Here is a 14,394-nt window from a genome sequence, read left to right as displayed (position 1 = left end):
TTATTATCGATATGCTGCTGATTGGAGGCCTGAATATGGGGGTGTGGGGGGGGTACCCCCACATGAACTTTAGACTCTGGGGGCGGCGCCACTATACCCGTTTCACGTGGTGGAATGTGTGGGATATAGGGGGTGTTAATATCGGGGTTGATACCCAACTTTTGATCCGCCGTGGCTATGACTATTTTGTTGTTATAACCCACCACTTTTTTTACTCTCAGTTGCATATCACTCGGAGCCATGTACAGCCCCACGCCGAACACGTAATTGACTTTCGATCTGGCGTATTCTAACACGTTTTGGTAACGGTCGATGGCCCGCGGGAGATCAACTGGAGCATTGATAGCATCATCAACGTTGACAACGAACTGTTTCTGAGCGTCGTAAGCAGTTCCCTTACCGAGGATGTTGGAACGCGTCATCGACTGCGCACCCAACAGCGCCCACACGTACGTTCGAATCGAGTCGTTCAAGCGTATTGTACCAGCACGAGTGAATTCTTTCGATGTTTTTGAGATCATTTTAGTCCAGGCTGTGGCTGCATCAGGATTGGTTTGCTTTATGCAGCTGACATGGATCTTTTCATTAGTTGTGGGACCTGTAAATGTATGACGGTTTGGGTTGTATGTACCATCTGCAGAACTGGCCCTATATGTTCCGGACCTGTAGAAGTACACGAGAACTATACCGAGACCATGGTTCACACCAGGAAGGCGAAAGTCTTTATTCGTTGGAATCTCAAACTCCCCACAAACACGTTCATAAGCGCGTTTATCATAGGGGTTATTCGTCATACTCCACGCTTTATCTTGGGGAAGAGGAGCACTTATTTCCTTCAATATTCGTCTCGTTTGATAATAAATATGAAACAAAATGACTGCCTTACTCAGTTCGTCTATACCGTAGTCTAGTGTCACACCCGACCCTGTCGTCGCACACCACACAGCAAAGTTGAGTTGGTTCTGCCAAAACTGCATTGGGTTTTGGTTCCAGTTTACCACCGCCTGCGCGTTATTAACGGTCACGATATAGTTTTCAAAGATATTAATAAAGGTTGTTTTAAACCCCGTACTACCTACCACCACGATTTTCAAGTGTGCTAAGTCCATATTATAATATATAAATTATATATTATAATATGTACATAACACTTCCAGGAATAACGAGCGGTGAGGCCGTTCAGCTGACGCACGCGATCGATAACACGTCAGGCCAACTCGAAGTCGCACTCTGCGATATCACCTACCTACCGCAATGGACTAACATCAACGCCAGCATAAATAAGCTGTTCGTCAGTGGAACTCGCAGTCAGATAACTGACGGCTACTACAGCGTGTGCTCTCTAAACGACGAGGTCTTCAAACCCCTGGGAGCCGAACTCAAGATGAACGACTCAAACGGCACAGTGGTGTTAATCAACAATGGAAGAACCTCCTTGAGGCTCGGCCGACCATTAGCGAGGATACTCGGTATGTCTCCTGACGAGATAAAACCAACAACAACCGTCACAGGCACGAAGTTACCGATCTAGTACCGTACCGAGAGCTGTACATTCATCTCGGTCAGGTGAGCACAACGTACAACATTCAAGGAGGTCACCCTTCCACTATACTGAGAGCAGTGCCGGTGAAAACTGAGAAATACAACGACGGTAGAACCGAGTCATTTTCACCACGGCAGTATAAGAGATTAACCCAGGGCAACATACCTGAGCTGATAATATCGGTGTTAGATATAAATCATAATCCTGTAAATATAGGATACCTCAGCTTAACGCTTCACGTAAAATGACCAGCGCACAAGGGCCCGGAGTGAAAAAATGCGTCAATATCGGGATCTCCGACCTCGGAGACACGCGTGGTTTCGACGCTCCCGGAGTAGATGGTAAATCGTACGCCTTGCAACTGAAAAACAACATTTACAAACGCGTTGAAGTCCCCTCCGGTGGAACCCTAAGTGATATAGTAGATACCACAAGAGCAACAGTCAACACTAAGTACGCCCTTGTCAACACCGGTAATAACTGGATAATATACCCATCGTTCGGGGGTAAACTGTTCGACTTAGACGATGTTGAGAGCACTACCGTCGCTCGAAACAAGCCATATATGCTCGTCTTCACCGAAGATGACAAGTGGGTGTTGTTACCCGATAACGACTGGTTTCTCAATATTAGGCTCGGCTCCCCCTACGTGTTCACGGATAACAAAGACAACCACCTAAACAAAGTCGTGAACAATGGAACCCTGCTCGTGGCTTACGTCCCAACTCAGAGACGTAGCGTAGTCGTCAGCCCACTCGACACTATGGCAGCCCACATGCTATCGAGTAAACCGGCCATACAAAACGTGACATTACAGTTGGTGTCTGAATTCGAAGGCGTGGTCAGTATACTAGAGAGTCTACCGGCAAACTCAACACTGATCATCAAAGTCTACCTAGGGGAACCATCGGGGAATGATGTCGAGATCGTGAAGGGGATCAAACTCGGGTGGGGGAAACGACACCAGTATCAAGTTTGCAACGTTTACGTGCGGGTGGGTGTCGGCTCCAACACCAGTCTGCAGGGGGTCAACGTGATCGTGGAAAACAAGATATCACTAACCAAGATCTTCCTGCCTGACAACATACACTTCATGGGTATGAAGTTCACCCCTGAATTATTATCAAAAAACCAGTTGGAAATTATATCGTAATAGTATAATAATGACCAGTCATCGTCCCAACACTACGCTTAACGACCTAGGAGATACGGAGGGATTCGATCAGCCTGGTGAGGAAGACGCCTTATATATCCTGCACTTCAAAGACAACGTGTACAGACGGGTGTCGTTATCAGATTTAAAAGAGCCCAAATGGCTGATCAACTTAACACTCGCCTCACCTTATATCACAATGGACGCAGATGAGTGGATCTCTAAGATTAGGAACAACGGTATCTGGGCCGGGGATTTCATTCCGGAGAGGGAATTACGCATGATAACTATTTGGGACGGGGAAAAAAAGGGGTTAAGTGCTGGGTCAAACAATAAATTAACATTTAGCAGTAATCCTGATAGAATATTCCCCCCTTTCACACTCATCATAGAAGTCGTCTTTACGTCTTTATTCAATGAAAACCCCCCAACAGTACACCAAATTTTACCCGGGGTGTCAATACACTGGTCTAACGAACACATGCACCAATATTGTCGTATTGTTATACAACGGGATACCACGGGTTCTATAAACCACTTAATAAGCCTCAGTGGGGTTTTTATTACAACAGAAAGGTATATTAGCCTCTCACCTATTACCCTGACTAATAGTCTAGATCTTGTAGACTTCAAATTCATTGATAGACTTTTAACTGAAACCCAATTAAAATATCTTTCAAAATATATATTATAGGATGGGTCTGTACCCAGTCGTAGAGGAAGTAGCGAAGACGCTGGAAACCGTAGATGGGTTCCGCTTGAGGCAGTTATGTGATGTGAAACGCCAACTAGAACAAGACCGTGACACGCGGAAAGCACTATGTAAAAAGTACCATAGAGCTTTCAATATCGTGGACGGGGCTGACGCTACCCTTATGGCAACCAGCATGGGACTAGGGGCGGCAGGTGTTGGGTTGTTGGCTACCATCGTGGCTGCACCTATAGTGCTAGGTATTGAAATAACAGCTGGGGTGGCAGGGTTGGCAGGGTTGGCGCTTAAGTTAGTATCACGCAGACTGCATCGTAAGGCATTGAAACACGACGAGATCAGGGTTCTGGCCGAAGCAAAGCTCAACACAGTAAGTGGGCGTATTTCCACGGCACTCTCTGATAGTAAGATCTCAGAAGAGGAGTTTCGTTCAATCCTCTCTGAACTCACAAAATATAACGGAATGAAACAAGATATTCGGTCCAAATCTCGTAAGTCTGCTATCAGTGAGGACGAGAAAAAAAAGTACATAGAACAGGGGATACAAAAAGCCCAACAAGCCTTTATTATGAACACCAAAGAGATCATAGGCGGTTCACGTTAAACTGTTTCATTGATATAAACGTGACATAGGCACAGTGTTACCTCCAACACACGTTGAGTAGTAGGGTTAATAGTAGCAAGAGCTAAGGGCCCAACCAAAGCCTTATTTAGTAAATAAGGCGTTGTAGAGACTTTTTTTGAAAGTGTTTTAGAACCCCCATTCCCTATACTACTGTGATTGTTATACAGTTGTGAATAACTATACAAATGTGAAGTAATATCTCTGCAATTGCAATAAACTGTTAATATACAAACATGCATAAAATTGCTAAATGAGTTAAAACTAATATGTACATAATTGTAAAAATACAATATCAAATATCGGCCACAACAGGAATGGATAATGTTCTTGTAAACATAGATTCAGACGAATGTCTTGGGTAAAACTATGCTATTCTGAACATGTTACACAACATACCACCACCGATACATACATTATGGCCCTTGGTGCATGTATCCTGCTAGGTTATGACCTGTGACAAAAAATGCACGAGTACTGTTGTTGATTGTATTCTTGTATGAGAAACACACATCCTGTTTTTTGTCAGCAAAACTGTTGATCGTGGACATGAGAAAGCAGCTTTAAATATATGCGATGTTTCATTCATGCAACACAATAAACATCGCATTTTACGCATTAATTTATTGCTCGCAAAAATTTCCTGGTTTACAGTATTTTTTTTCCCAGCAGATTATCTTGGTCAAAAGCAGTCCTGACTCTCATTCCTAGAGTTATCCTGTCTCACAGTATACACACATCTCCCGTAACCATGTGTGGAAATGTGTTGTAGGCCAGGTTGAATTGAAATTCTGGCTCTAGCCTCCGTCTACGCATTTTGAAAGAACCACCTTCTGATTCTTATTTGAGCGAAAACTTGTGTCATGTTTTTTGTACCCAAGCATCCAGTCCTGTTACCAGACAGGATGATTCTTCTCCAAGAGTTCTAGTGTTAACTACTTTGTCTTTGCAGTCTCCTTGCTTCATTGTTGACAATTTCACAGACTCCGTTTTTTCCTTTGCCAGTTGTTTCCAGTGCACCACTTGGGTTGGTAGTTACGTTTTCCACTACGGCACTGTGGCACGTAGTTAGAGCGTTCTTTTCAGTGCAACGTTTTCAGTTGGTTTGGTACTCTTTTCCACACTCATTGGCTCCATCACTTACTGACTCTGCAGGTTTTCATGTTACATGTTCATAGCCTTATAGCATCCCCTGGAGAGTGCTGCTTCACTCTTCTTATCTGTTTCTTATAGCGATGGTTGTGGGTTCGGCGTATTCTATGATTACAGGGCTATTCACTGGTGTCCCATCCCTAAATGTTGGATCTGGTCTGTCACCTTATGCGCCACTTTCTACCAGTGTGGTACTTACCTTCAATGCTCCGTTTCAGACTATGCTTTTTTCTCATTCATCGTGATATTCAGCGCTCAAGGTGAAACGTTGCTTCACTCCCTACTAGATCATCTGCATCTCCTGAGCGTTCGACTTTACCTGTGGATGTTTCTTCAACTACTTCCAGACCTATTCTGCCAGTGTCTTGGAATCTGTGCCCTGATGTTTCTGCATCTCTGCCCTTTCCCTTGATTCCATTGTTTGGGCAGTGGTCTCATCGCTGGGTCAGCAACCCCCAGTCTAAGTTACTGTGGCACAGTTAGCTGGTCTTACTGCATCGGTTCACTCTTTGGATGAGGTACTTCAGTTGGCCATGCCCTCTCTGGTATTGGATTGCATTTCAACATTTGGCATTTGTTGTGCCATGCTTTATTTTAGCTTCTTCTCATGTGGATGGATTTGAATGGTGCCATTGGGAAGATTCTGACCCCTCATAACATGGTGTTAACAGTGACAGAGACCATGTCGGTATCTGATGCAGTCACCCCTCAAAAAGCGATGATTCATACTTACTGTAGGAGCACTTTCAGACAATTTGAGATCAGTTGGCTCTTCTTTTCATATTTTATGGCGATGCAGCATAGAGGCTCTCTCCACTTGTCTTCTTGGGAGGACAGGTTCCGCACTGACCTCTTTAATTATTACCTGATCTGCAGATCACTCTTCAATGGCACTATGTGGATTATAGCAACCAAGGTTGGACAGGATGCCCATTTGCAAGTCTCAATGGAGTTTTTGAAGTTCCAGCTGCTGGATCTGATCAGTCCTCTGCGCCAAGAGCAGACAAATAGTGACTTGGAGATATCTCCACTGAAACACTGTTCAGAAACTTGCGATAGAATCCTTTGGTGTAGCCCTTGCTGATCCGGGTTTCTATTTACCCATCTTTCAGGTCCTGAAGAAAGACTCCAACAAGCTGATTTTTAAGCTATTCAGCGAGATGTGCTGGCAGGAACCTCCCCACTTTTGGATGGATCGTGGCTGAGACATCGCCTGCTTCTAGGTAAAATCACCGGCGTATGCACTTGCTCGCGGGCGAATCAAGACTCAACCCGGTTCGCCTGCGCCAGCTACCGTTTGACCATCATCGCCTCTCCTCTCGGGAGTTTGTGGAAGGCATACTTTATTATGTTGCTGGGACACTTACTTTCTGGGAATGATTGGGCACTACAGAAGAGGGTCTGGATGTCACAGTCTTGGACAAATTAAGAAACAAACTGCTTATACAATATGTCTATTTAGGGAATAAACCTAGTAATGTTGAGTATCAGTTTGATAAAGTGAGCAGCGTAAATGACTGAAAAATGCAGAAATTAAGAACAAACAAGAAGAAATAAGAGTAAAGTTCACTTGCCAATGGTGATTGCCAATGCTGACTGGTAGTGATTCACTAAGACACTTCGTCTGTGATGATGAAATTGCAGTGAAATGCATTCCCTTTTATTACCACGTCGCGGTCAGACAACCAATGGAATGGTTTAGATGAAGTTCATGTGGTCAAGCCGGATGTTTCTACGGGGGAGGAAGAAACTGGAAATTGTCCATCTCCATTCCATGCGTGATGTCCATTTGGAGGGGCCTGAGCATGCGAAAAGGTGTGAATTGCCCATGTCAAAGAAATTTTATACGCAAAGTTGAAGTCAGTGGGGCGATGAGGTTTAAAATCACAAAATAGCGGCATGTCAAAAGGAAGTGACCCAAGCTGAGTGATTATAACCATAAGAGAGCAAGGCAGGTGATGAAATTACAATTGCTGATAAGTAGCATCTCCAGGGTACGGAGATGTGAACACAGACGAGTGATATACAGCTAATCAGGTAATAATTAAGTTTACAGGAAGGTAGAGAAGAACGTGTATATACAATCAGTCCATGCGGACAGATCTGAAAGAAGTTATGAAAATAATGATGATAAGAAGTTGCGACCGCAACAGAGTAATTAAGTGGCCAGACAGAGGCGGCCTTTGTGATAAGTTACAGTTGTCAGAGCATGGCGCTACCTTGTCTGTTTGATATGCGTCGTTATATAATGGAACGTTTATTCGAATGCACAGTATACCTTGGCACATCCACATTTTCAAGGTATTACCGACCCCTTTTACACCTTTGATTTCTGATGCTGAAGTAACAGCTGAGGAAAGATGCATGCCAGATCCCCATTTCTACCAGCCACACGCACAAGTACAGTTACATAATGCCACGCATTCTTTGATTAAAAGACATTCCTTGAATGCATATTATAACCTGGCATTGATGCACTTTCAAGGGCTTTCAGGTGCATTTGAAACATTAAATTTTGAATGATGGATCGTGAAATTATAGGTGCCGTAACACTGACGGGAGACGTGCGCCAGACCCCCGACTTTACCCGCCATTAGCAGTTGCATAATGACGCGCATGGCTTGACTGTCTGAGGTGACACGAATGCACGTCACACCTTGGCACAACTGCACTTTCAAGGGCTTTCTGATGTATTTTAAATCTTTCATTTTGGAAGAAGGATAATGAAATAATAGCTGGCGGAAGGTACGCGCCAGATCCCCATTTTTACCTACCAGTCGCACAAGAACAGTTACGTAATGACGTGCATTGCCTGATTATCTCATGTTCCTCGAATGTCCATTATAATTTGGCAGAGCCTCACTTTCAAGGGCTTTCAGATGCATGTTAAACATTAAATTTTGGATGGTGGATCATGAAATTATAGCTGCCGTAACACTGACGTGAGACGCTCGCCGGATCCCCGACTACTTTACCCGCCATTAGCGCAAATGCATTTACATAATGGCGCGCACTGCTTGACTCTCAGACGCGACTCGAATGCACATTTCACCTTGGCAGAACCGCACTTTCAAGGGCTTTCCACCACAGTAAAAGTTTATATATTAAGACTACAGGTGTTGCTTTTATGGCTTTATTCCAATTCGTTGCAACTTTAGCTCTATCACGTATATTGATTCCTGTGCAGCGCGAATGTCTAATGTTGCACATCAGCATGTTACACATTTCCAGAATCCCACATGAATCACCTTGCAAATGCTTTGTAGTTGTAAATATTAACGACGCTGGTATAGCCGGTGAACAGATTCATCTAAATTCCGCCAATCTATATCACCTGCGGTATTTGTTGCATTTCGCACATTAATACCCATGTAGTTCCACCACTTAATGCGCAGCGTGTGCGTTTTATACACTGTCTGACACGCTTTAACTGGCTTTCAAACGCAGTATAGAAATGCATTTTCTAAGGTGAATCATAAGAGTGGTTGCCATTACATCATGACCAGACTATGGTGGCATGATGACTACTGTGATATTGAAGAATTGAAGTTCAACAAAATTACACAAACCATCATGTCGGAGATTCAGTCTGGACTGGTTACCAGGAGCACCATTAGAATCACGCTTGCATTTTTGGGAGAGCGTTGGATCGGGTTTCCAGCCATGTGTAACATGCATAGATATCACAAAGTAAAAGGCTTCCAAAATACAATGGCGCGAGCGACTTCCACCGGTGGCTGGGTGGAAGAAAAGTCTTCCACCGAGACTCCTGTGGAAGAAATTCAGACGGCCTAAAATCATACACCAGTAGATGTACTGACACACACTAATAGATGTACTGACACACATCGGTAGATGCACTGACACACCAACACGTCAATATATGTACTTACACACACCAGAAGATGTAAACGCACACACCAGTATCTACATGAACAAGGGTGCTGTTTGTTGAGAATAGCTGTAGGTGAGCTTGTGTTTCTGTTTTCAGGGTCGACTGTTCCTTGTTAAGTTCAGCTGTGATGAGTTTGCTGTGGATAGAGGATTTCTCCAGAAGGTGTTTGAGCAGGTGGCTTCTGTAGAGGGAGGAAGCCCAGATAGGCGGGCAGTGGTGGTAGGAGAGGGCACTCTGCTGTGGGAAGAAGACATCATAACATCAGCAAGAGAAATGGACAAGGAACAGGTGGGTTCTCCGTAAAAAAGCTCAAAGCACATGCCTTGGTGATATTCACCATACAAGTAATACAGTAAAATACCTTTATAACGAACTCCAAGGGACGTTATATCCGTAGTTTGTTATTCACAAAAATCCATCGAAAGAACAGTAAATACGGTAGAAATACAAGTTCAGCATTGATTAGTTTTGACACAGGTGGATGCGCCGGACAGTTGTCAATGAATAGAACAATTTTTCCTCTTTGTTTGGCCATAGACTTATCCAACTCTCAGACCCATTCACTGAAAATGTCGCTCGTCATCCATGCCTTTTTGTTTGCACGGTATGTCACAGGCATACTTCGGACATTCTTGAAACAACGTGGCTTTTCAGATTTGCCAATCACTAGCAATTTCAGCTTTTCTGTTCCTGTCATATTGGCTGCTACTAACATAGTTATCCGTTCTTTAGTCTTCTTGCCACCACTGCATTTCTCCGATTGTAAGTGGAGGGTTCTTTGTGGCGTTAACTTAAAGAAAAGTCCCGTTTCATCAGCATTGAAGATGTCACATGGTCCGTATTTTTCACTGGGAAGTTAACCAGTCACTGACGAGGTCAGGGTTGACAGATGAACTTTCACCATGTGATGATTTAGCAACGATACCTCAACGCTGCTTAAATCTGTTAATCCAAGCAGTGTTACAGGAGGAATCTGAATGACCTAACTTTGTACCAAGTTCTTCCGCTTTTGCCTGGAGCATGGGGCCACTCAAAGGAATGTTCTCACTTCTGACAGCTTGGAACCACTTGAATAGTGTGTCTTCAACATCTTAATGGCTGGCTGCATGCATCTTCTTTCGAACTGGACTGAAGTCAGTGGACATGGTCGCATTGATGATAGAATCACGATTCCTTATTATCGTACTGAGTGTTGACTTTGGAACATCAAACTCAAAGGGTATGTCTTTCTTTGATTTAAGACCTGAATCAACTGCCTGGATTATTTTCAGTTTGGTAACAAGACCAATGGCTTTCCTTTTGCAACCCGCCATGACAGCATGAGGCAAGTGTTGTACCCCACCACTGACGTCTAACTTATAGGTCAGATTTCAAAGTGAGCACGGCTAGTTGACACTGATTGAGTTTGCTCAGTTGGTTATTCAAACCGTTAATTACTGGTAACTGGGACTCCCAGGTTCGCCATACACTGATTTCAAAGTGAGCACCGCTAATGGGCAGTGACACTGATTGAGTTCTCTCAGTTCGTTATTCACACCGTTAATTAGTGTTTCCGTGGACTCACAGGGATTGCAAATCAGTTCGCTATAGCCGGTAAGTTCGTTATAGAGAATTCGTTAGTCACGACTTTTTTATATGATAACATATAGTGGTTTATTCGGGACTTTTAAAACAGTTCGCTATAGCCGTCAGTTCGTTATATCCATGTTCGTTATAAAAGTATTTCACTGTACTCTATTCACATAGCACTCAGTCCAACAGGCTACAGAAAGGTGCTTCTATATATTAGAACCATGTCACTGGTCTCACATGGTTTTCTTTGTGTTACAGAACGTAAACTGGTGCTCATTTACTGCATCCATAGAGCAGACAAATCTTCTAGGTTAAGGAAGCACTGAAGTTGCTCTGTGACAGATGTTGTGTTCACCTGATGTAAAGCGGATTAGCGGGGTAGTTTCATTTGTTACTGCATCTCTCTTCAGACAAGTGTGTTGAAGCAGCTGCTCAACCAGATGGGTCTCCTCCAGGTTCCGTGTTTGAGAACAGACCCATCAGACCCTTCCAGCTTCTTTACTCTCACAAAGCATATCAGCAGGGTCAGGACAGATATGGTGAGTAGCCTTCAAAATTCCTGCCTGAGAGACTGATATAATCCTATGTTGTGTGTAGTCCCTGTGTAACCCTTTGTTGTGTGTAGCCCCTTTTTGACCCTATATTGTGTGATAATCCTTCTATAACCCAATGTAGTGAGCAGTGTCTGAATAACCCATATTGAACAAACTCTTTGGATGCCACCTGTTTTGTGAGTGCAATGTTTTGATGAAGATTATTGTATTGTTGTCAAGCAGGAGGGTGAAATATATATATACCTAAGTGGCTTCTGATATCAATTACATCAACACAAGTTGCTAAAGCAACAAATATCTGTGGCTTGCTGAAGTTAAGTTATATGTAGCCGCAGTGTCTATCAATTTGTGTTGGAAGTAATAAACAGAATACTAAACTTGCTTTTGTGAAATACCGTTTTCACTAAACTTGTGAAAGATTTAGTATCAAACGTTTTGCTCGTTTGATACCAAATCATTTTTTCGTTTAATAAAAATGGTATTACACAGAAGGTCATTTAGTATCCTCTGTCTCTGAACACAGTACTGCCATTCAGTAAGTCAGTCAGTCAGTCAGTCAGTTGTTAAATATTTACAAGTAAGCTTAGACAATCACTGAAGTTTAGTTCGAAAAGTTAGAGGGTAAATATTTCGCGTTAGATTAGTTTAGTATTAGTTGGATTTTGAACATTATCAGAGTTAGAAGTTTAGAAATTAGGGTTAGTAAAATTAGTTAAATTCTTAGATATTCGTCAACAAAAGTTTACATAGTTAGTTCTTCATTCATTCACCTTTTCCCACGTGTTATCATATTTAGATCTTCAGTCCCTCATTAGAAGTAATTGTTATCATGTTTTGTTCCTCAGTTTTAAATTGTAGACAATAAGTGTTGTCACGTTTATTGCTTGTGAAACTCATTGGATCCAGGACAATATCTTCTAGAATAGACGTCTTGGTCTGATCCTGTGATGATGTAGACATTGTCAAACTGTGTTGGGGTGAATATGACAAAGTCCTGGGATGGTCCAGGCAGTCATCAGTGCAGTTATACTGAAACCTGTAGCGAAGATGGGTCACCCTTATCCATCTGTTCTGTCTTGGTGTTGTTACATGTAGATGTCCACAACGTAGGCGATTGATGACATCAATGGTGTTCCAGTGGCAGCGGAAATGTGCAGCCACATGTTGTTGAGACATTCCCCCACAGACCATCCCAATGGCCTCATGACATTGTGCAGACTTTAGCCTTGGCATGCGTTTCAATAGCTGTTAAATTTTTCCTTGAACGATTGCAAGGGCAGGGGTTGCGCTATCCAAAGTGACAGTATCGTGTGGTTCAACCTTATACGATGAATCTGAAACAATGTACATGAATATATATATATATATATATATCTCCATCAAAATTACCTTTCTTATCACATTCTATTCATTCCACATTGTTCAGATAACAATTGCTGCACTACCACTGGACATATAAAAAGAACTCTAAATAAATGAACATCACAAAATTAATGCAGCAATAACATAATGAGATTCTTAGAAGTGCAATTATGTAAAACTTTTGGCATCTTCCAAACACTGTGAAATATCAACATGTCTTACCCACTAAAGTAAATGTACAATCTGTGTGGACTCAAACATTAATCTGAATCAATTGGAAGTGAAATAATTGACACCAACAACTTCTAACGCTGAGTCAAAATATGCTTCCACCAAATACATAGATGCACTCATGCAGCTAACTGAACAATGTCATCAAGGATTAAGCAGAAATGAATACACGGTTATAATCCTGATCGATCTAGAAGGTGCATTTGATAAGGTGTGGTGGGATGGAGTCACCTTAAAGGCAGCTGAACTGGGAATAAGTGGCAGACTTCTTAAATTCATCAGAAGCTTCCTCAGCGAAAGACACATCCAAACCAAAGTAGGTAATGAGTATTCAGACTTAATCAGCATCAACACTGGAACACCCCAGGGTTCAATAATCAGCCCAATCCTTTTTAACATCATGATGCAGGATCTACCATCTGTAGTTTCAAAGCCACTGGGACAAGTCACATATGCTGATGATGGCTCCATATATATCACTCACAAAGATCTCAACCACATTGTGACGCATGCCAATGAATGTATGGAAGCAATAAACAATTGGGCAACCAAGTGGAAATTAAAGATATCCCAAGATAAGACAGAATACACAGTCATCACCAGAAAACGAAAACATGTATTGCCACTTGACAAACTTGGTATACAAATCTCTGGTCGGTCAATAGGCTACAACAAAAATCCGAAAATACTAGGGCTAACACTCGACCCTAAACTCACATGGAATGCCCATATTGACCGGTTACATCATGACTGTCTAAAGAGGCTGAACCTCATGAAGGTCATTTCATCAAAAGCTTGGGGGGCCGATTTTACCACCCTAAGAACATTCTATCTGACATATATCAGGAGTAAGATGTCATATGCCATGGAAATCTGGTCATCATGCTGCCCAACGAGAATGAAAAGACTTTCAACCTTACAAAATTGTGCTCTCCGTCTCATAGTTGGTGCTCTGAAAACCACGCCAGTTGGGTCACTTGAGATAGAAGCAAACATCCCTCCACTTCAGATCCATTCGGAATCAGTTATCCTGAACAGAAGGATTAAAAATCACTTCCTTCCAAAAGATTCTCCAGGGCATCTCAAGAAAAACAAAGCAAAGAACTCCTTCTATGCAAGATCCAGCAGGCTACTCAAGGAAAGAAACATCTATCTCCCTTCTAGGTCAGACCCCAACTTCTCTCCAACAGCAATCATGAATGATATACCACCATGGCAATGGAAACCTCCAACCATAGTAACATCAATTCCAGAACAAGCCAATAAGTCAGAAAACCCAGTCAAGTTGAAGATGCTAGCCTTGGAGTTAATCCAGACTAAATATTCAGAATACAGAAAGATCTACACTGATGGCTCCCTGGATCCAAACAATGGAAAAGCTGGGGCAGGCATATATCTCCAAGACGATGAGAGTAGTGTCATCATTCCACTCACCCCCTGCTCAATCCTCAGTGCAGAACTTACAGCAATAGAAAGAGCCTTGCTGGAAATTAAAGATCTTTCCAACTCCGGTCCTTACACCATCCTGACGGACTCCTTATCATCCCTGCACACTCTGTTGTCATACAAACCTACTGAGTACTACCATCAAACCAAAGCCA

At 42.7% G+C, this 14,394-nt stretch overlaps 1 protein-coding gene across 1 annotated transcript in view; it reads left to right on the top strand.

Moving 5' to 3' along the window:
• The window catches only part of LOC137272175 (uncharacterized), a 550,405-nt gene that overhangs the window by 221,305 nt on the left and 314,706 nt on the right, over positions 1-14,394 (top strand). The window contains exons 26-27 of the mRNA XM_067804527.1: positions 9,171-9,362; positions 11,057-11,185. Coding sequence (XP_067660628.1) covers positions 9,171-9,362; positions 11,057-11,185 — 321 coding nt within the window. The remainder of the gene's footprint in view (positions 1-9,170; positions 9,363-11,056; positions 11,186-14,394) is intronic.

The sequence above is a fragment of the Haliotis asinina genome, chromosome 2 (assembly GCF_037392515.1).
Source record: "Haliotis asinina isolate JCU_RB_2024 chromosome 2, JCU_Hal_asi_v2, whole genome shotgun sequence".
Lineage (NCBI taxonomy): Eukaryota > Metazoa > Mollusca > Gastropoda > Lepetellida > Haliotidae > Haliotis > Haliotis asinina.
Note: the sequence above shows the minus strand (reverse complement) of the source record. Positions and strands in the feature narration are given on the sequence as shown.